The sequence below is a fragment of the Ambystoma mexicanum genome, chromosome 12 (assembly GCF_040938575.1).
Source record: "Ambystoma mexicanum isolate Mex_15411 chromosome 12, UKY_AmexF1_1, whole genome shotgun sequence".
Classification (NCBI taxonomy): Eukaryota; Metazoa; Chordata; class Amphibia; order Caudata; family Ambystomatidae; genus Ambystoma; species Ambystoma mexicanum.
Window position 1 is genome coordinate 999,017,416 of NC_090936.1, and position 24,039 is coordinate 999,041,454.

The 24,039-nt window shown below is 51.7% G+C and overlaps 1 protein-coding gene across 8 annotated transcripts in view; it reads right to left on the minus strand.

The window, feature by feature from the left end:
- PPP6R2 (protein phosphatase 6 regulatory subunit 2) overlaps positions 1–24,039 on the minus strand; it is a 2,012,581-nt gene that overhangs the window by 1,148,847 nt on the left and 839,695 nt on the right. For all 8 annotated transcript variants that reach the window (XR_011281892.1, XM_069629515.1, XM_069629514.1 and 5 more), the window contains one exon: positions 15,503–15,655. Coding sequence is in view for 7 of the 8 variants with exons in the window: in XM_069629515.1 (XP_069485616.1) it covers positions 15,503–15,655 (153 nt within the window). In the remaining variant the exon portion in view is untranslated. The remainder of the gene's footprint in view (positions 1–15,502; positions 15,656–24,039) is intronic.

Consider the following 24,039-nt stretch of genomic DNA (forward strand, 5'->3'; position numbering starts at 1 on the left):
GTAGGCAAGTCAGTTTTTGATGGTTTGTAATTTTGTATACAGTTTTCAACTCTTTTCCTAGGTAGATGAGGAGAGGTGTAACAAGCCATAAAGGCATTAGGTATGGGAAGGATAGCCTTAGAAGGAAAAAGGGGATACCGTTTCTCATCTAGCAAGTCAACTTTACCTCCATGAGGGTCGTCTCACCCTCTGTGATCCTCCCTCAAATAACTGCCACCAGGGATTTGGATTGGAGAAGGTCCGCTTCATCCTGGCCACATTAGGGGAGGTTTCCCCCATAAAAGCAGTGCTGACATTGCCAGGTTCATCCCACAAGACAGCAATTATCGGATTAGACTGAATCACAAAATCTAATACACTACCACCTATTCCGTTGCAGTCCCCCTACAGGGATAGAAGCTGCGTTCCTATACCTCAGGGATGAAATTCTCTCCTCAATGAAAACAACTCTCCAGTGATCATCACTCTATTGGATTTATCGGCAGCTTTTGACATTGTAAAGCAGGATTGTCCATCTCCAGGCCTTGAGGGTTGAAAACACATCCGATTTCAGGATACCCAACATTAATATTCATGAGATAAATTTGCATACAAGGATTCTAAATGTATGAACATTTCTACTCATGAATATTGAGGGATATCCTGAAAACCAGTCGGGGTTCCGGTAAAGCATACTAATCTTCTGAACCTCGAGGGGGCGTGGCTAACTGCCATGTGAAGAGGACGTGCTCTGGGTGCGCTCAGTTCGATGCGACCAACATAAGCTGTTTTTCTATATAATCTGTGAACCCCTGAAGCCCGCGAACCTCCCCATCGAACGCTGATACCTTCCAGCACCCGCAGGCTGTTTTTCCGCGCCCAAGAGTGACCTGCTGGGACTGAACGGCTGCACGAAAAGGCACTGCGGATCCGAGCCAAAATGGCGGCTCCCTCACACTAAGATACGCAGCAGCCCATACACCAGAGCTGCACTCGGACCGCAGCGCCGAGCCGGCTGAGCCGATCGGACACCCTTGGACCCAACAGTACCTGCGGTCCTGCCCGACCTGAGCGGGGAGCCAGCGGAGGACACACGCTACTGGGTGCACAGCCGAGAGGAGGTGCCCTTCTGCCGCGAACAGAGCCCTCGGAGCTGCTGCCGGGAGGAGCCACGGAGGCCCCAGGCGCCGCAGTGCCCACGGGGTGAGCGGGGGAGACAAGCCCTACAACAGCTCGAGTGTCACAAGTGCCGTGCCTGCGGCCCCCCCACCCTGCTGGACCTGGGCCAAATAGCCTGCTCCTCCACACCAACCTACGCGGCAACCGGAGCTCTGGGTCTGCACCTGGACCGCAGCGCCGAGCAGGCCGACCTGATCGGACGCCCATGCGCATACACAGAGGCCCAACAATACCTGCTGTCCTGTCCGACCAGAGCAGGGAGCCTGCAGAGGACACACGCGGCTGGGTGCACAGACGGGAGGCGGAGCTGCCAAGAAACTGTGCACAGCCCGCCGCGAGCGGAGCCCCTGGAGCAGCGGCCGAAACGAAGAGCGGAGAGCCCGGGCGTCGCTAAGCCCACGAGGTGAGCAGGGGGGGAGGGAGCCCATTAATAGCAGGTTCACCGGAGCGTGCCGCTAGTGCCGTGCCTGCAACCCCCCCCCCCCCAAGCCCACCATATTCACTGGGACCTCCAAGGGGGGTGCAACACGCGTACTATCCCCCGAACATACTGCATACCCGGAACCCTGAGGGGCAGCCCCGATGTCTCGGCCTGGCCCCTGCGCATAAGCGGTCCTGCCTGCGGGCCCGGTATCGGTCCGGACACAAGTGAGGCGACCTACCTCAAAGCACAGAGGGCCTACAGGGCGCATCTCAGGACTATACCAAGGACCCGTCCTGCTGGTCCACCATCGGACCAGATACTGGTGAGGCGACCTACCTCGAGGCGCTGAGGGCCCACAAGCCAATACCACGGATCTCCCCCGAGCTCCCAACACGACCACGCTTACTGGATAAGCTGCTCTAGGAATCCCAACCATTAACGCCTGCATTGGAGATCATACGGCTACTCAGCCTCGCCACACTCTGGCCACCCCAAGTCCACGCTAGAGACGACAGAGAGCCAACAGACTAACCGATATGACCACTAAAGGGGCCCGGTCCAAACAGCGCCAAACCACTATTGATACCTTCACGGCTGGGGGACCCATAGTTTCCGAAACCATTAACGGCACAATCACAGAAGTACAGCCTGACCCCCCGGGAACGGCTACTGAACCTAGCAACACCCATATCCTCGAAGCCATTAAACTGTTCCAGACCACTATGGAGCACAAAATTGACGCAGTGGCCATAGACCTGGGCCTCCTACGCCAGGACGTCCGCTCCTTGGCCAACAGGACTGATACACTAGAGGCCCAGGTTCGCGAAAACACTGAAGCCAAAGCAGTGCTCCTCAAAGATGTTGATGAGCTACAGCAAAGAGTGAAGAACTTGGAGGACAGGGCCGAGGAGGCAGAGGGGCGGGCACGCCGGAACAACATCCGCCTCCTTGGCCTGCCGGAGGGCATTGAGGGATCCGACCCCACGAACTACGTGGAGAACCTCCTACTACAGGAGATTGGCACTGAGAAACTTTCCCAAGGCTTCAGGATTGAGAGGGCCCATCGATCCCTCACTTAAAGACCTCCCCCTGGCACCCCGCCCAGACCAATGATAGCGAAAGTTCTTAATTATAGGGACCGGGAGACCATCCTAGCCTACTCACGGTCAGGCGGCCAGATCCTTAAAGACTCTGCCAAAATATCCATCTACCCCGACTACACCTTCCAGGTCCAATTGAAGAGGGCACAATTCATACATACCAAAGCTAGATTGAAGGCTGCCGGACTGCGCTACATGCTCCTATATCCCTCCAGATTAAAAGTAATACGTAACAACAAAGCCCACCTATTCGACACTCCAACGGAAGCCTGGGACTGGATGGACAGGGAACAGATCCCTGACATTGAAGTAAAGGGACGACAACCGCGCTGAGCCACACCATGATGGCAACATTCGGGTCCAATGACCCTCAAGGGCCCTTCCACGCAAATGCTAAGCTCGACAAAGCTGGACTGATTCTTCACGGCGAGGCACCAGAGACGAACATTCTTCTACCCCGGGAAGTTTCCTTTTTTGGGTATACTCATACCCGCCCGTAGGGCACCAGGCGACCAATGTACGGTCTAACGGAGCGGAAACGGGACAGTCACAACGAGGGAGACCTCGCTCGACCTGTTTTAAGTTTGGGGCGTTTAAAGTTATGGGGGGGGGGAAACGGGAGTTGGCACGAATGTTAGGTGCCGGAAAGGGGAAACACCAAGACCACCAACGTCCACTACACACAGCACGAAGACAACACGGCCCCTATGCTTGGAGACTTCAAAACTATTGAGAAGAGGGATAGGGGGTGGTGGCATTAAAGTCAGGTACTTCTACCAAAAAGCACCAAGACCACTGAAATACTCTACATGCCTCTTGCCACTAACAAGGCCCCTAGCCAGACCCAAAATGGACGCTAGATCTCCGAATACCCATGGCTGACACGATAAAAATCATGACGTGTAACGTCAGAGGCATAAATACCTATGTGAAACAACGTCGCATCCACGCATATTTGAAAAGATGCAAAGCGGGGATTGCCATGCTCCAAGAAACGCACCTAACTGCAGATAAATTGAAGGCATTGGCCAAGACTTGGCGAGGGACCGTGATAGGATCCTCCTACTCCTCTTATTCCAGAGGAGTCTTGATTTGGGTTGACCCAACCATCCCCTTCAGACTAATAAGCACAAAAACGGATGACGAGGGTAGGATGGCACTGGCCTGCGGCACCATTGAAGGCAGAGAGATATGCCTAATTAGCACCTACGCACCCAACCATGACGCTACTGCTTTCTTCCATTCCCTGTACTCACGACTCAGCCCTTACAGGGACAGCGTCATGATCTGGGGAGGCGATCACAATTGCACTCTAGACCCCCTAAAGGATAGATCGGATAATAAACATACCCGCCCACCATCCCCCCCGGCCAAAATTTTGTCCAAACTGACTCGCCAGCTGTTACTCCGAGACTTGTGGAGCGAACTACACCCAGAACAACGCATATTTTCCTTTTACTCCCCACCCCATGCTGTCCATACTAGGCTGGATTATTTGTTTGTAAGTCAAGAACAACAAGCTATGTTTGGTGATGCCCTTTACCTGCCCAGGGTGCTGTCTGACCACTCCCCGCTGTTGGTCACCTGGGAAGTATTCCCGCCTAGATCCCCGGTTCCTACCTGGAGGCTTAGAGCCGAGGCCCTTCACGATACGGCTTTCCGGGAACACATAAGTGACAGTACTGAGGATTACTGGGAAAGAAATTTGAATAGCGTCAAATATATAGGCACTGCATGGGAGGCATACAAGGTAGTCATGAGGGGGGAAATGATTGCGTCCATAGGCGGAGCCCAGAGATCCATCATATCCTCTCTGGAACGCTCGGAGGGGGAGCTGGGTGAATTGGAAAGCAGGGCTGACTCAACCCCAGAACTCCTACATAAAATAACCAACCTAAAGCAAACCTGTTTAACACACTGGGAATCCCTGGGGAAATTGAGTTACACTAAACACACTGAAAGAACCCACGCCCTGGGAGACAAACGCGGGAAATTCCTAGCCTGGCTGTATAAAAGAGAGATCCCCCGTACACCCATTTGCCTAATTCTTAAGCCGGATGGCACCACCGCACATACCCAAAAAGAAATCAACTCAGTCTTTTCAGATTTTTATCACAACCTGTACTCCGAGACCCCACCTGTAGTTGATACCAGTATTGAGGATGTCTTGGACTTCATTGAGCTGCCTAAACTGGACTCACAGATGGCCGAAACACTAGACGAGCCCATCACTCCCGATGAAGTAAAGGTAATCATTATATCCCTTCCATCTGGAAAAGCCCCAGGTACCGATGGCCTCCCTGGGGAGTTTTACAAGACTTACGAGGAGACTCTAGCCCCTCTGCTGGCCCAGGTGTTTAATGAAGCTTATGAGCGTGGCACCCTCCCTGACACCATGAGGGAAGCCGTAATCATCCCCCTCCTCAAGCCTGGCAAAGATGGAACGGACTGTGGTTCCTACAGGCCCCTATCCATGCTAAACGTTGATAGCAAGATCCTAACCTCCCTCCTAGCGGACAGATTGCGTAGGGCAATACCACATTTAATCCATCAGGACCAAACGGGCTATGTGCCTGGGCGCTCCATAACCAAGAACCTGCAGAGGTTGCACCACGTTATATACAGCACGGAACTGAGGCCTCAGAAATACGCAGTCGCGTCATTAGACGCCACCAAAGCCTTCGACTCAGTACGATGGGAGTGGCTATATGCCACCATGGTAAAAATGGGGATAGGACCAGTTTTTTTGAAATGGACCAAATTGGTTTACACCAACCCAACCGCCAGGGTGCGAACCAACAAGACATACTCTGATACGTGGTCCCTCCACAGGGGCACCCGCCAGGGATGCCCACTATCCCCGATGCTATATATCATCGCCACCGAACCCGTGGCCGCATACCTTAGACAGGAATATGGAGATGGGGGCATTGAGATTGACGGGGTAACCCACCTTGTCTCCATGTACGCTGACGATACATTGTTATACTTACACAATCCCGAACACCTCTTGCCCTACATTCTAGAAACCCTAGAAGGTTTCTACAATCACACGGGAATCCGGATTAACAAAGACAAGTCCTGCCTCTACCCGCTAGCTGCACTATACAGGGAAGACTTCAGATCCCTGCCCCTCTTAGACCTTCAATGGCAGGTGACCTCCTTTAGATACCTGGGAATCACTATACACCGAAACACATACACGGAGCACATCCTCAATACGGTTAGAGCTAAAGATACCCTGGCAAAATCCATGAATTTCTGGGGAAAGCTTCCGCTCTCTATGGCCGGGTGGGCGGGTCTCCTCAAGATGGTAGCACTTCCCCGCCTATTACACAATTTTACCAACGTCCCCTTCAACATCCCCCCCCTCCTCCTTTAGAGACATTAATAAGTTATGCAGGCGGTTCCTCTGGCAGGGAGGCAGGCACAGGGTGGCGCTGGAGATACTTCAAAGACCCTATGAGAGGGGAGGATTGAAAGTCCCCAACTTCGAACTGTACTACCTTGCAAGCCAGCTAAGACACGTGATGCGATGGATGGCCGACAAGATCACTACAGACACCAGACTTCTCCAACCAGCTCTGACCGGCCTCTTACTCAGAGACCTACTCTGAGTCAAGGAGGGAGCCCTAAGGCACTACCCATACCTAGCCAAGCTTGGAACCCAGCTCTGGAAAAGGGCTTGCAGATCAGCGGGGTCCGTAGATCCACATTCCCCACAGATCCCCATAGCGGCACTCATGGCCCATCGCCCATGGGTCCAACTGGAAACGCGTGCACAATGGGAACCCTGCGGTGTGGCTACCCTAGGAGACCTGGTTCAGGACCAAGAAATCCTAACATTCTCCGACCTCAGCGAGACCACAGAGCTACCAGCAGGCCAATTCCTACTCCACAGAGCAGTAATGCAGGCTATGAAGGACAGATGGCCTGTGGCTGCCATCCTAGCAACGGACAAGGTCATAGAAACAATGTTAAACACTGCCGAAGGAGGCCATGAAACCTCGCGGCTCTATGAAGCCTTAATGTTAGGCACGACCAGGAATGAGCTCAGAAGCAGAGGAAAGTGGGAAAACGAACTAGGCCTAGAATTCGAAGACAAAGAATGGGAAAAGGTAACTCTGTACCACAAGAAAATCTCCAGAAACGCCCGCTTACAACTCATCCAACTATACATCACCAACAAGGCTTACCTAACTCCGGAAACAATATCGAGTTTCAGGGGCGCTGCAATCCAGCTATGCCCCAAATGCAACGAGCCTAGGTCGGGAATGACTCACATGTTCTGGGGATGCCCAGTGATACGCATCTTTTGGACACAGGTGCGGGGAAGGGTGGCAAAAGCAGACATTGAACTGGAAGTGCACGACCCTGCGGCTTGTATCTTGGGCAGATACAGCCGTAACCACAAAAACAAGCCTCTAAACAGACTCAGAGACTTAATTTATATCACTGTGGAAAGACGCATAGCCATGGGTTGGAAGAGCCCCAGAGGCCCGATCGAGGCGCAGTGGTGGGGTGACCTTACGAAGTGGATAGCTGCCGAGACCGGAGCATGGGAAACCGCAATCCACGAACAGAGGCTGGACTCCAGTGAGGAATTACACCGCTGGGTGTCGCTGACTGTACCATTACTCCACCCTAGAGCGGCGGACGACTCTTCAGAGGGATCGGTCAGCCCTGGCCATTAAACCGGCTGGATATTGGACGGTTAAGTTGACCGTGGTCTTGGGGGGAGGAGGGTGGAAAGGGGGAAATTGTGGACGTGTATTACATATGCAGTATATGATAAAGTTTATGGTCTGTTAATCTGTTGAAAACCAATAAAGAAAGTTAAAAAAAAAAACCTAATCTTCTGAACCTCCTGAAATCTTCTCTGCACATTGATGGTATTGCCCTAAACTGGATGATCTCTTTTCTCAGTGAGAGCAACTCAACTAGTATCTACAACCTTCCTAGCTGCCCTTTTGTCTACAACTGTAGCATCACAAAGTCTTCTGTACTGTTCCCATGGTTCTTCAAAGCCAACCTCAAAGCACTCTCTGGCCTTATTGCTCCATTGTCTATCGCCTTCGGAAATATACCATAATGTCACCCTGATTTGTGCGCCACCGCAGTCACTGCGACTTTTGGGGCACACAAAATACTGACTCCCATCACTGCCCTTAAGCAGAGCGTTGGTTGCAGGTGTGTCCCCTATTCTCCTTGGGTGCAGTAACGTGAGTCGAGTGTTATGGGTGTGTCCCCCGCTTATCACTGTGGTAAGCGGGGTACAGCAAAGTAAAAAAAAAAAAGCACCTGCAGCATCAGCTCCGACCAAAGCAAGGGAGGAACTGACGCCGCAGGGATAGCAGGGAGTCGGCGGCGCACATATAAGTGTGCTGCCATGAAGGTAAGTGGGCTGGTATAGGGGTATGAGGTTGTGGGAGGTGGGTAAAGTGATCTATTTGATCACTGCGCTACGCCGTAATTGGGGTCGACATTTTCATCGGCGCAGTTATGGGCAGCGCAGTGATCACATAGATGCTCTCCTATCCCAACATGCGCAGACAATAACCAAATGGGCTTCGAATTGGGTGCCAAAGCAGTCTCCTTGCTCATCGCATTCTGCCTCATCCAAATACAGGACTGGATAATCTAGAATAGTGCCTCTGACTTAATGCTTCGAAGACAAAGATCATCCATATATGAGTGCTGTAGTCTCCTTCCCTTCAACATGCTGCTTAACTTGGGTCGATCTCCCACCCCTGTATCTCACTCAAAAAACCTAGGAGCAATCTTAGATTGCCTACGCACTTCCAATTTCACCTCCTGGATCCAAGACTAAAAAAGAAAATCACATTTTACTTACATGTGCTCAAACGCATTCTAACCCTGCTGAACATGTAACACGAAGTGGAAGTGATAAGAGCCTTTCTCATATCAAAGCTAGACTATTGTAATAGCCTCTACCTCAGCCTACCTAAACGACGCAGTCGTCACATCCAATGACTTCAAAACAAAGCACCAAGCTAACCCTACACCTGTCACGGGATGACACCAACCCAGCATTGAAGGCCCCTCCACTTTCTACGTGTAGATGCACGCATCAAATTCATATCCTGATGCCTCATCCACTGGGTTTATTAGTACTCTAGGCCCCAACTACTTGAAGGCTAAAATCAACAAACGCTGTCTTCCCAGGGCTCTGATATCTACAAGTACATAATCACCATCTTTAAAGGACATTTAAAAATGTTTAATGGCAGGACTTTAGTCACAGCAGCAGGAGCTAGACTATGGACCAACCTGCCACTTTGCCTCAGAGAGGAAGCATGTCTAACAATTTAGAAGACAACTCGAGAACCACCTTTTCAAAAGATCTTTCAGCTCATAACCTTGCCTCTTACCACCAGTTATTAAAGCACTAACTTAAGGCTGCACGCAACACTTAACTATTAGTCTTGTTCGCCCCCTTTGGTCAATACTTTCTCAGAGACTTGTCATTTCACATGTAACTGCCCTGGAGACTTACATCTTCTACTGATCTGCCTTATTTTCTTCTCGGAATAACCGAGTACCCTTTGTACTTTCCATATTTCTTTGCGCCGTTCCCATGCTCTCAGAAATGAAATACATAAATATAGTAATTGACTGTAGCAGGTAAAAACAATGTCCACATCAACACACAGAACAAGTTACTTAACAACTGGTAAAGTTCTTTCGACTGGATGTTCATCCAACGTATTCCTCATCTTTGGCATGTAATGTGCACATCTGTGCTGCTTCAGAAACTTTTCGGCAGAGGGCATCCTGCGTCAATGGCGTCGGGTTGATGTCCCTCGAAGGCCTCCATCGAGGGTGACGTCATCGGATGTTATAAGTAGCACGCACAGCACCCGTAGCCTCAGTTAATGTTTTTTCCCCCACCACAACATGTGACGTACTCATACACAATGCCTGCTTGACTGCATGTAGCCTTGAGGGAATGTAAGCTACAACAGCACAGGAAATTCTTCAGAGGGGCAGGCTGGGAGGGAGATGAGGAATATGTTGGAGGAACATACAGTCGAAAGAACGTTACTAGTTGGTAAAGAACTTGTTCTTCGAATGGATTGTGTCCTCTAATGTATTTCACATCTTTGACAGACGCCTAAAGCAGTATCACTGATTGGGTACTTCTAAAATCTTCTCCCTCCTCCAATCAGATGGCAGAATGAAAACACTGCTTTACGAAAAGGCCATATCTTGACCATGGAAAGCATCCAGGGAATAATGCTTGACAAAGGTGTGGATGGAAGACCATGTTGCAGCTTCACAAATGTTCTTAATAGGAACTCCCCTTTGTAGGGCTGTGGATGAACCCACACCCCTGGTGGAGTGTGCACACAAACCCTCAGGAGGATCCTTGCCAGCCAATCTAACTTTCAGTAATGGCGAGTATAATCCACCTGGACAAGGTCTGTTTGTAAGAGCCTGGCCCAATCGGTGTCCAGTGTACCCCACAAAAAGCTGGTTCACTCGGACCCTGGACATCCTAGAAATATAAAAGCTCAACGCCCTCCTAGGGTCCAATCTATGGAGTCTCTCCTCTTCCTTACCAGGAGGAGGATAGAAAGCAGGAAGTACCACCTTCTGGCTCAAATAAAATTCAGACACTACCTTAGGTAGGAAGGATGGACGTACCCTCAGTACAACCATATCCTTGTGGAACACAGTAAAGGGTGGCTTAGATGAAAGTGCCTGCAATTCGCTCACTCTGCAAGCAGATGTAACTGCATTGTCAATCAAGAAAATCGTCTTGAAGGTCAACAGTCTCAAAGCACAAGAGTGCAAAGGTTCAAACGGACCACCCATCAAGAATTTCAAGACTAAATTCAGATCCCAAACCGGCACTAAACTGGGACGCCGGGAACACATTCGTGAGCCCTTTTAGAAACTAGGAAATCAAAGGAATCTTAAAATAAGAACATTCTTCAGACGAGCGCTTGAAAATAGACAGCGCCACTAGGTAACTTTTAATGGTACCTACTTGCAGACCCTTGTGGGCCAAAGAAAGCAAGAAAGAAGCATCGGAATGGAACACTGAAAAGGATCAACACTGTGTCCTTTGCACCAGTCGCAAAACATACGACAACGGTACAGGGATTTAGTTGCCGGACGTCTGGCTGAAAGGAACACCTCCATCACGTCATTCAGGGAGGTCCCAATCCTTATATCTCAACCTTTCAGAAAACAAGAATGAAGGTTGAGTCTCTTGACCTCTGGATGGAGAACCGACACGCCCCACCCCCTCAAGCGTGCGCGATGATACTCTCTGTGGGGAAGACGGCATGGATGACAGATGGACATTTCTAGAAGGTCCGGCTACCACACTCTCCTGGCCCAATCTGTAGCAATTAGGATCATGTGGGCCTCGAAACTCCAAAACCTTCTTAGAACCGGAGTAATGACGGGGACCGGAGGAAACTCGTACAGAAGTGGGAATGACCAATCCACGACTAACGCGTCCCCAAAAGCTCCTCTCGGAGGAAATTCCCTTGAGCAAAATCTCTCGCACTTCTGGTTGGCACCAGTCGCGAACAGATCCACTTGAGGGGTTCCCCAAAGGGCGACGATCTCACGAACGACATCCTGAGCCAACTCCCACTAGTGGGAGACCGTGCTCCGCCTGCCCAGAGTGTCCACCGCCGCATTCTCCTCTCCGGCCAGTGGAACTGCCGAGAGGGCGTTTCCTTGCCGTATTGCCCAGAACCAGAGCTGCACCGTAGTACTGACCCTACCCCCACCCCCTTTTTTGCTGAGGTAATGCATGGCCCCTGTGTTGTCCGTCATGAACAGGACACTCTTCCTGCGTGCAGACGGCAGAAAAGCCTTCAGGGCTAGCCTGATGGCCCTCAGCTCCAAAAGATGTATGCAGAGTTTGGACTCCGACGGAGACCAACGACCGCTGGTGGTCAGCTCATTGGCATGAGCTCCCCATTCTGTGAGAGAAGCGTCCGTCACCTCCAGCCATGGCTGCCAAAAATGCTCCCCCCTCATAAGATTCCCTTAGTTGGCCCACCACAGAAGATCATGTGACACTGAGTGGAATCTGAAGAGGATCTGACAGTTTGCCTGAGGATTGGGACCACTGCGTCTCGAGAGACCATTGAAAGGATCTCATCCTCAGTCTGGTCTCTGGGACCAGGAAAATGCAGGATGCCATGAGGCCGAGTAACCTTAAGTATTTGAAAGCCGGAAGACTCTGGGCATGTTGAAATTTGTTGACCATCTCTACAATGTGATCAGCCCTCACCTTGGGTGGCGAGCACTTCTCCAAGGATGTGTCCAACACAGCCCCGATGTACTAGAGCTGCTGGGAAGGTGGCAAATGCGACTTCTTGAAATTGAGGGAGAAGCCCAGCTTGTTAAGGGAGTGGCAGGTGAAACAGATGATCCAAAGCTTGTTCGGGAGAACTTGCTCAAATCATTCAGTCATCCAGGTAGGGGTAGATGTGCACCCCCCTCTCCTGAGATATGCTGCCACCCCCACAATGAGCTTGGTGAAGACCCTTGGGGCAGAGGTCAATCCGAACGGCAGGACCCGAAACTGAAAATGCAAGTTGCCAGCCGCAAACCCCAGGTACTTTCTGTGCTTTGGATGTATCGGCACATGAAAATAAGCATTCTGTAGGTCCAGACACACCAACCAATCCTGAAGTCGAAGGGCCTGAAGGACCTGAGAAAGAGTGACCATCTTGAACTTGTCCGTCCGGAGGAACTCGTTCAAGCACCGTAAGTCCAAGATGGCTCTGAGTCCTCAGTCTTTCTTTGGAATCAAAAAATAGGGGGAATACCAGCCCTTGTTCCTCTCCGCCACAGGCACCAGTACTATAGCACCTTCCTCCAGCAGGGTCAAGATTTCCTGCACAAGGAGCGGGTCTGGAATCTACAAAGAGACTTTCCCCGGTGGATTGTCGTGAGGCCGGCGTAGGAAGGGTAGGAAGTAGCCGTGGGCTATTGTTGTCAGAACCCACGCATCTGAAGTAATGGCTCACCACTCTTCGAGATGTTGAGACAGTCTGCCCTCAACAGGCGAACAATGGGACCTGACCTCAGATGTTTCGGAGTGGCTGCGGCAGTGCCTGAAGGCAAAGAGGCAGCTCCCTGAGCGGCTTTGGCACCTATTCCCCGTCCACCACAGGTAGTTTTACGGTGTCCCCTTTGACTGGTGGCTCCGCTCGCTCTACCAAGAGGATAGTAACGAAAGGACCCCCCCCTCCACTGCTGACCTCTAGGATGAAAAGGCAGAGGTTGACGAACAGCTGCACCCAAAGACTTAGCAGCTGCTTTGGAGGTCTGCAACCTCAAGGCTCTCGTCAGTCTTGTTGCCAAACAAATTAGAACCATCAAAGGGCATGTTGAGAAGACGGGACTGCACATCCGGAGCAAAATCAGACTTCGGCAACCACGCAAATCTGCATATCGCTGTGCTTGCAGCCTCTGCATATCACGGTGCTCGCAGCCTTGGACCGGCTAACACCATCAGCCATGTCCAGCCCAGACTGAAGGGATTCACACATGGCATCCTTGCCATCCTGCACGATAGCACGAAACCCATCCCTTTCTTCCCCTTCGGGAATATGCTCAGCCGCTAGATAGACACAATTCCAAAGAGTGTGAGAAAATGTTGCCAAGGCACAGGTGGAGTTGGCCGATTTCAGTGCCATACTCCCAGACGAAAATACCTTGCGTGCCGAACCATCGAAGCGCTGGTCGTCCCTATCCGGAGGGATGGTAGGGTACGCAGCCTGCCTAGAGAGGGCCGTGGCCGCCTGAACCACCAAACTATCAGGAGTGGGGTACGTGGATAGGTAGCCGGGGTCGCTAATGGCTGGGCGATATTTCTTAATCAACGACGTGTTGACCGCCAGAAGCGACTCTGGGGTCTGCCAAGTAGCAGCCAGCCTTTTCTGTAACGCCATGTGAAAAGCCAACACTGGGTCAGTGGACGGACCCTGATCTAAAATGTAAGTCAGGTCATCCTGATTGAATGCAACTAGGGGGGTTAGGGGGGTGTAGGACCACCGCATGTACTCTAACTCTCGACATCAACCTCCTATTGGAGGATTCAGCATGAGCCCCAGGCTCTGGCCTACCAAACTTCATCTCAGGAGATGTGTCGAGGCCACTGGCATCATCTAAAGACTGCCTCAGATCCTCCAGCTGACTGGCCTCAGAAAAGACCATGTCAGAAGCAGCAGGTGTTTCACCAGGAGGATCAAAAGGCTCCAACCCCACATCAGACCTCTCCTCATAAATGTCCTGTAGAGGTTTAAAGAACTCTTCTGGGCACAGGAGTAGACCTGGAGTCAAGAATAGGTCTCACAGTATTAGACGGAGCCTTTCTCTGAGGATCCACAGCCACAGGGGCCTCCAAAGGCAAATTCCGACCATTTGGCCCGATGGCGCCGATGGCGCTGTGGGTCAGACCGATGGCAAAGCACCAACAGCCGCACTCGATGGACACGGCACCGACGGTGTCAATGCCGTCCTAGACACCTTCCCAGACGTCAACGGTTTTGTTGGGGAGGAAGACCTATCTGGAACGTCTCTGGTGATCTAGCGGAGCCTTGTCTGAACAGGACCTCGACAGTTCCCAATGTTTATCGCGCCAAACACCCGGGCCCAAGGGCACGCGAGTGTCGGACCGAGACCATTCCCTGCCGGCTTCAACCGAAGGCGCAGACGGAACAGTGCCCCAAGATTGAAAAATCTCCAGCATTTTCTCCCTGAATGCCTCCCATTCCTCCGGAGAAGAGGATTTAGTGGGACAAGCCACTTTCCTTACGGAGCCATTGTCCGACGAGGACAGGAAAGGGAAACGGTGACGCTGCTTCCGGGAGTGCCTCGACGAGGACAACGAGTGGCGGGAACCACTGCGAGACAGAGATCCCCCTCAAGTCGTTGGTGGAAAGACCAGTAGCTGGCTTTTTGGATTTACGGGGTTTGGATATCCGACCTACCTGCAATTTCCCCTTACACTCCTGCAAAGCCTTGGCAGTCAACGACTGACACTTCGAGCAGTCGTCCGTATCGTGGCTCTCGCCCAGACACCACAAGCATATACGGTGCAGGTCCGTGATAGACATTTTGGACTTACAGTCCTGGCATTTCATAAAGCCAGACGGCGGGGTCGGTGGGGTAGAAGACGACATTATCGAGTAGATAACACCAGCCGCGGCGAGTTCTGGAAGCAAACACGTTTGCGTAAAAACAGAACCGAGGCTACAGGGGCTGTGCGTGCTACTTATAACATCCAATGACGTCACCCTCGACCGAGGCCTTCGAGGGACATCGACCCGACGCCATGACGCAGGACGCCCTCTGCCGAACAGTTTCCGAAGCAGCACAGCTGTGGACATTACATGTCAAAGATGTGGAATACGTTGGAGGACACAATCCATTCGAAACCACTGTTCTCCTGCTTCAAGATTTAAAACAGCCTACAAACATGGTTTGCCCAGGGACTGGTCTACTTTAAATGTCTGATTTGATGCTCCCTTGCCTTACAACTAAATTAAAGCTTTCTTTAAAAAGCATTTGATGGGCAAATCTCCCTAAGGGCTATTCGAAAGGTTAGAGGGGAAAGCTTTCTTGGCCCATATCAAACATCACTAATAGCAGATATGGGAGCTCTTTAAATGATATACAGATATGTTTGTTCCTGTGTGCCTGGAAAGAAGACACAGCAAAAGCAAATAAGCAAAGAACAACACAGAAGCACTTGGGGGTGGGGGAAGCACAAAACTATCAAAGTAGTATGATCTCTATAATTATGTAGCAGAGTACTTACAAGTAATACATCCATGGTGCTGAGCCTGCAGAGCTCTTGGTTCACACTGGCAGTGTTTGTTTGTATAAGAGCAGCAATTAATCTGGCAACATGGAGACGGGCATTTCCCAGAGGCTCTTCCAGAAGACCTATTGTTGTCAGGATGGAAGTTTTCTGCAAAATACAAGATGGAGCAGTTAAACAGAGTAATATAACAAATAATCTAAAGCTACTCCAGTATATGGCATACCACAATTGGAATTTTCAGTGTAAGACAGGTCAAGTTAACCAACATCAGTCAATTCCCTCTAGGTCACCCTCCCTAATACCTTCATCAAATTCCCATGTGGTGCAGAGTCCCTTCCTCATGCATGTTCCTGGCCTCAATCGCAAGTCTTTAGTTCTGACTGTTTTAGTACAGGCTCTTTTTAAAGGGGATGGAGGATATGGTGTAATGGGGACCAGGAAGTAAGACAACAATAGTCAATATGGTAATTTATTCTTACAATGTCTCATCCTCTAATCCATATTTGTGGGATATTTCTAAACAAAATCATAATTGGGTGGATGGCCAAGCTTTCACAAGATGGATCCCTTCTAGGGGATATTTTTGCTAAAAATGTTTGAAATAGCATTTGCAGAATCATTTAACTGGACATAGCTCTGGAAGGTCATAGGCTGCTTTTGCTCAAACTAAACGGGCATGTAACCTTTTTGGTGCCTACAAGAAGCCTCCAGGATCGATCTATGCACACCAAAACTGCGATCTTTGAAAGGTCTTCACCGGGGCTTCAACTGGGCTGAGAGCAACACGGAGTTCATCATATCAGCACCAGAGGCACTCATTCTAGAGGTGCCTGGCTCTCCAATCGGCTCATGCCGCTACTCTGTGCAGCATCCTTCATCCCGCTTGCTCCCCTCAGCCACCTGCACAACCATCAAGTGACAAAAAGGGCTGCAGTGCCAGGGCTCCATCTCCCAGCCTGCTCTGTAGCCGCAGGCACCAGCCAACCTCCAGCCTTTTTGCCTCTAGGCTATTGCTTTGCTGTGTCCCATTACATCTTTACTCAGCCCCAACCTCACCAAGGACTGCTCTTCCTTTCTAATCTACTTCTTTCTTCGTTCACTGCTTTTCATGGTCCTCCCATTTCAGATTGCCTCGATGCCACCACTCTTTACGCTCACCTACCCTCTGTACACAAAACCTCTAACCCCTACCTTTCATCATACTTCCCTCTTCTCACATCTACCCCCGGAGCCTATACTTCAGAGACTCATCAGTATACCTCTAAATCTTACTCTTTATATTGCTCTTTGGAATGGACAATCCGTATGTAACAAGACGTCCTTTAACCCAGTCTTCCTTCTGTCCCATTCGCCCTCTCTTGACCTCATTACCCTTTGCTCCCTCAGACTCTGCAACTCTTACTACTCTTTACAACCCTGCCTACACCTTCACCGTCAAAACTTCCTACCACCCGTACTCCACTATCTCCCGCTACATCTCACTCTTTCGAATACACTAGTTCAACAATTACTGCTCCCTATGGCATTCATATTATATCTATAGGCCACTTGGTCTCGCTGGTCAATTTATTGACCACATCTCCCAACTCATTGACTCGCTTCCACCTCATCACCACCTCATTGTCACTGGTGACCTTAACCCTCTCCCCTCTCTCCACTACTCTATCCACTGACTTTAGCTCTCTTCTCCTTATCCACTCGCTCTCGTGTTCACTCTGCCCACCCATTCAAATGGCAACTAACTTGACCTATTCGCAACTCTGCCTCTAATATCTCCATCGCTCCTTCTCCCTCTGATCATTCCATCATCCTTGCCTCAATCTCCACTCCTACCCCACTCTCTCCATCTACCACTTCCACTGCCAAGAGGAAGTTTCCATCCTCCAAATTCCATATGTACCTCTCTGACCAACCACACAATCTCTCCTCCAATGCAAGATGTCCCATTCCATCCACTAATGAAGACTTCACTAACTTTAATGCTACTCTTAACACTCCCTTCTTAACTCACTTTCCTCTTACTACCTTCACTCCTAAACCCACCCCTTCATGGCATTGGTTTACACCTACCATTGGCACCATGAAAACAACAATGAGGAAAAACCTTTGCACTTGGCAAAGAGCTAGACACTGCCTCGGATCATCAACTCTACCGGACTGCTCTTCAAAACAACTACTCTGCTCTCAACTGTCAAACGTGACTTCTATCTTTTATTTTGTCTCAATCCTCTGAAGCTAGGCCCCTCTAAATATCACTCAACTCAATTCTCTCTCCACCTAAATGCTACTCCATCTCCTCTACTCCAAAGATGTAGCTATTTGCTTTGCTTCAAAACTTTCCAACATTCAAAACACCCTGCCAAATTACCTTCTATCTCCAACAACTGTTCACTTTTCTCCACCACCTCTACCCTCCTCTCTTGTGACAATGTATTCCTTTGCCCCCACTAACTTCAATGAGATTCTTGACCTTCTCCTCAGGATAACCCTTCATGTGTCACCATCAATCCTCTATTCCCACACATCGTGAAACTCCTAGCTCCCAGTTTTGCTCCATATCTTACTTCCCTCTTCAACTCCTCTCACGACAGTGACACTTTTCCATCATCCTACAGGTCGGCTACTGTCATGTCTATCCTTAAAATCTCAGAACATGTCGTTTTAAACCAACTCGCAGAGTTCCATAACACACACAACCGCCGGGATCCTCTTCAATCCGGCTTCCTACCTCTACTTAATCAGCTCCCATCAATGTCTGCAACTACATCTCTTCTGCTCGTCATGCTAACCGCTCATCTATTCTTCGTGCTGCCTTTGATCCGGTTAACCATTCTGACTGTCTCTCAACACTCTACTAGGCATCAGGAACTAGGCCCTCAATGGTTTGCTTCACCTCGCGCCACCAGACCCTTCCTGTTGTCCTGAAACAGCCGTACCTCCCCACTCACCCCCACCCCTTACTGTTGGTATTCTCCAAAGGTCACTCCTGCGTGCACTTATCTTCACTCTCTATACCTCTGCTCTTGGCACCTTTATCTCCTCCTATGGCTTCCATCAACTATTTGCTTATGACACTCAGATCATCTTAATTCCATCCTTATCTGACAAGCTACAGTAAAGAATGTAGAACTGGCTCTCCGCCATCAAACACTGGATGGCATCTCATCCTCAATACCACTAAGACTGAAGATCTCCACTTCCCATCCAAACAGGCAATCTCTTCCTCTCCCCTGACAAACTTCCCTACTCTGCTTCTGCACCCAACCTTGGTGTTGTCTTCACCTCATCTGAACTTCTCGCTCTTTATCTCCAAATCTGCCACTGCAGCCAGACTTAATCTCCCCAACTCAGAAAAAGACATCATCTTCCCTTCAACACCAAGCATCCAATCTCCTCTTCAGTACACTCTCAATCCGACTACTGTGCCAGTCTACTCAATGGCCTCCCTATTAGGAGAGATTTCTCTTTTGGCAACATTCCCTCCATAGGTTCTATGGAGCCTGTGGTGAATCGCAGTGGTGCGATCCACACAAGAGCCTTATCCAGGACTGCCTGGCAGTGGTAGGAACAAGTTACTTACCTGTAACTGTTCTCCAGCATGGGTCTGGCATGGATTCACATGATCATGAATATTCCCAGTCAGGATGGGAATCCTCAGTAAAGAAAAGAAATCAGTATCACTTTTGTTTCTGATCTGTATTTCTTAGTAGTAACTAATCACTGGTCTCTGGGTCATACTGCCCCCAGCCAATGACTACCCTCTCCCCGCTCCTGGCAGCCACCCTCAGATTTGGTAGCACGAAAAGTGCCGGTATGACCAAGTGAAGAGCTGCAGAGGGGTAGGAGGGAGGATTCGCATGTGAATCCATGCCAGACCCATGCTGGAGAACAACAGTTACAGGTAAGTAACTTGTTCCTTCTCCAGCATGGGGTCTGGCATGGATTCACATGCTCATGAATATAATACATAGCAGTACACACATGCACAACCACGGGAGGTGGCATAGGCTCAATATTAAGCATCACATAAACTCAATATTAAGCAACTGTTACCTCCTCACCAGGCCCACCTTCAGGCGAACAGGTTGTGCAGCACTGCTTGGCCGACTCTGGACTCCTCCCTGGAATCCAGGTCAACGCAGTAGAATCTCGTGAAGGTGTGCGTCTACCTCCATGTAGCAGCCCTGCAGATGTCCAGCAGAGGCACACCAGACAAAAACGCTGTGGTAGCAGCGATCGCTATGGTCGAATGGGCTCTCGGACGGTCGGGCAACGGTCGGTTTGCCAACCGGTGACAGTGCAGGATGCAGCCGGAGAGCCATATTGAAATGTTAGCCTTCGAGAGAGCCTTCCATTGGTTCACAGGTCCAAAGTTCACAAACAGCTGTGACGTCTTCCGAAAACTCTTCGTGCGGTCCACGTAGAAATTAAGCGCCCTTGCTACGTCCAGCGAGTGCAGAGTCCTCTCGGCCGGTAAGGAAGACGACGGGAAGAAAACTGGCAACACCAAGGGCTTGTTGAGGTGTAAGTCCGACGGCACCTTGGGCATGAAGGAGGGGTGCGTCCTTAGAACCATCCTCGTGTCGTGAAACGTCATGTATGGCGGCTTGCAAGATAGGGCCTGGATCACTCCCACTCGTCGTGCGGAGGTGATGGCCACGAGAAACGCTGTCTTCCACGACAGGAACTTCAACAGTGCCGAATGCAGAGGCTCGAAATGGCGCCCCCATAAGCTGGTCAGCACCACATTGAACTCCCATGCCGGGAACGATCGGAACAGTCCTTTCATAAATTCCTTCACCAGGCGATGAGACCACAGGGATGGCCATCCTGTAGTTCTGGTGTATCGGGATATCGCTGCCAAGTGTATCTTGATGTAAGCATGCGCTAGCCCCGCCTTGGCCAGCGACAGCAAGTACAGTAGCACTTGAGGGGCCGTAATCCGTAGAGGGTTAATCTTCTGTGCACGGAACCAGACAGAGAACCTCTTCCACTTTTGTCCATAGCATGTGAGAGATGAGGACGCCCTGGCCTTTGCGAGAACCTCCTTGCAGTCCGCCGGGATATCATACCCTCCAAACTCTAGTGCTGCAGGAGCCAGGCCTGCAAGTTCAGCGACTCCGGGTCGTGATGAAGAAAGGCGCCTCCTTCTCTGGAGAGAAGATCCGCGTCCGTCGCCAGCTTGACTGGTGGGGACGCTGACAAGTCCAGAAGGTCCGGGAACCAGATCTGTCTCGGCCACATGGGTGCGACGAGGATCATCCTGCACCGGGACCTCTTGAGTTGGTTGATGAGTCTGAGCAGCAACGGCAACGGAGGGAACGCATACAGGAACAGGCCATCCCAAGGGAACGAGAAAGCATCGCCCTTGCTCCTCGGCTGGGGGCTCTGGCACTTAGAGTTTGTCGCCGCCACGAACAGGTCGATTTGAGGTTTGCCCCATCGCTGGAAGTCGATCCACTTGATCCTGGCGTAGTTCCCACTCGTGGCACGAGCGCAGCTGCCTGCTGAGTGAGTCGGCGATGGTGTTTTTTATCCCTGCCAGATGAAAAGGTAACAGAAACATCCCCTGGGCAACCGCCCAATGCCACAGGTCCTGGGCTTCCTTGGATAGGGCTGGGGATCTGGTTCCTCCCTGCTTCGGGATGTAGAACATCGTGGTGGTGTTGTCGGTGAAGATCCTCACCACCTTGCCCATGAGGGATGGGAGGAATGACCTGAGGGCCCAAAACACTGCTTGGAGCTCCAGTATGTTGATGTGGAGCGGCTTCTCCTACGGGAGCCAAAGGCCTCTCGCGTGAAGATCTCCGGTGTGCGCTGCCCACCCTTCCAGGGAGCCATCCATCGTCACCGTTACCTGGTATGCTGGGGTCTGAAAATCCGTGCCCGCCGCAAGATGTGCGCGGTTGCCCCACCACCCAATTGCTTGGCGGAAAACCTCATCGAGCGAGATCTTGTCCTCAAAACAGCCCGTCGCTTGCATCCAAAGGGCGTCAAGGAATTCCTGTAGCGGACGCATCCGAAGCCTGCAGAGGCGCACCCGATAGATGCAGGAGGACATCATCCCGAAAAGGGACTTCATGGATCTCTCCCTGGCCACGTCTGTGGCCAACAGACGCTGTACCCTGCCCAGGATGGCCTGCGTCCTTTCCTCGGACGGCGAGGCCAATCGCGCTACTGTATCGAGTTTGGCCCCCAGAAACAGCGCGACCTGCGACGGCACCAGGTGTGATTTGGGGACGTTGATAGAGAATCCCAGGTCCGTGAGCAGCCGGACGGTCATCGTTGTGTGTTCGACGGCGCGTTCCCATGTCCTTGCTCGGATGAGCCCGTCGTCCAGGTAGGGGTAGACGTAGATCCCCTGCAGGCGCAGCCGCGCCGCCACAGGTGCTAGGCACTTGGTGAACACCCTGTGCGCCGACTTCAATCCAAATGGGAGGGCCTTGAACTGGTAATGCCGCCGCCCTTGGACCACGAACCTGAGAAATTTTCGGTGTCCTATTAGAATGGGGATGTGAAAGTACGCATCCTCCAAATCCGACGACGATAGGAAGTCGCCTTCCTCCAGCTTGCCCAGTACGTGCTGGAGGGTGACCATTCGTAACTTCTGTGACTTGATGCATTTGTTTAGTCGACGCAGGTCCAGGATGGGACGCCATCCTCCTGTCTTCTTTCTGACGAGGAAGTATCTTGAGTATACCCCGGAGCCCCGGACTCTCTTTGGGACGAGCTTGATGGCCCCTTTTTTGAGCATCGCCCTTACCTCTAACAGCAGTTGAGGGACGTGGTTTTCCTTCCTGGCCACGGGAGGAATGCGGGGATACTTCTTTAGAAATTCGAGAGTGTGCCCGTGGGCGAGGGCATCCAGCACCCAACCGTCGTTGGAGATGGACTCCCACACGCTGACGAACTTAGTCTCCCGGCCTCCCACCGGGGTGCTCCGGTGGGGGACTGACGCAATGGCCGCTTCAATCCTGCTTGGAGGCGGCCTCGCCGCCTTGGCGACGACGGCGAGATCCACCTGATTTGCCTCGTCTCCTGTAGGCTTCTTGCGACGTGGAGTGGGACGCCTGATGGTACGTCGAGGAGCCGCTGCCGAATCCCTTGGAGGAACCTTGGTTGCCTCCGGAGTTCCGAAAGGGCGGCCGTCGTTGCTGCAGAACTCCCAAGGCCCGAGCCGTCTCCGTGTCGGTTTTGATGGCCTGGAGTGACTCATCCACGGTCTTCCCAAACAGATTGTTCCAGTCGAAGGGCATGTCCAAAACTTTGGCCTGTACATCTAGGTGGAAATCCATCACCTTGAGCCACCCCTGCCGTCGAGGGCAAACACCGTTGCCCAACTTGCGGAAACCGGTGTCAGCAATGTCTGTGGCCACCGTTATGGCGTGGTCCGACGCCACCTCACCTTCCTGCAGGATCGCCAGTGCCTCTGCCCTCTTGTCATCCGGGAGGAAGTCCAACAGGGGAGCGATCTTGTACCAAAACTCCCTGTCGTAGCGGGCCACAATCGCTAGGGCCTTGGCAGCCTTAATCGTTGTCGCCGCAGACGAGATGACTCGTCCCATGGCATCCAGTTTCTTTTCCTCACTGTCAGGCAGGTAAGTTGAAGCCGATGCCCCTTCCGCTTTCTTCTTGGCCGCTGCTGAGATGACCGAATCCGGGGTCGGCTGCGCCTTAAGGCACAATGGGGTGGCGTCGGGGACCCGGTACTACTTCTCGTACCGGTCCCTCTTGGCAGGCGTCGTGGACGGGTTCTTCAGGAGGGCAAGTCCCTCGTCCCAGATGTCATCCAGCAACGGCACAGCGAGGACCGTCTTCCTCTTGGCCTCACGCCGTTGGTAGAGGAAGTCTTCCTTCTCTTCGGGGCAGAGCTGAAAAAGCTCGGACGTCCTGGAAATCATGGCGTGGAAGGAGCCAATTTCGTCGGGGGGGGACGCCCGAGGAAGCAAAGACGGGAGGTCAGTACCGTCGTCACCGCCGTCGTCATCCGTCCCCGTTTTGGCCGTGTCTGTTCCCGTGTCATCCCTCTGGACCGGGGAAAGTGACAAAGGCTGAGAAGGCTGTGAGGGCTGAAAGGGCGCTGGATGAATTCTCCTCCTCTTGTTCAGAGGGCTTCCCGACGGACCCGGTTCAGCTGGGTCATCCGTCGGGGGTAGGGGCAGACTCGTCCTCATCTCCGTGCATAAGGCTTGGATTGCCATCAAAATGGCCGCCGAGTTGTCCTGTGGCTCGGGCTGCGACGGGCACGACGGTTGCTGCTCCTCCACGGGAGCCTCGTCGTCGCCACCCTCGCTCTCGTCGTCCCCCTCGTCGGGATTCCTCCCGTGGGACCGGGCCTCTTCCAAATTCTTGTTGAGTCCCTCATCGACTTCGACCAGTTCCTCCTCGGAGGTTGTGTCTGTGTCCATAACGGCCACCACCCCCCCTCTTTTTCCACCGGGGCCTTCACGGGGGTCTTCTCGATGGGCTTAAAAGAGGATTCCCTCCGCGGAGGCAGGGAAACTCTGGGCCCCGAGGTCGCCGCCACTGGG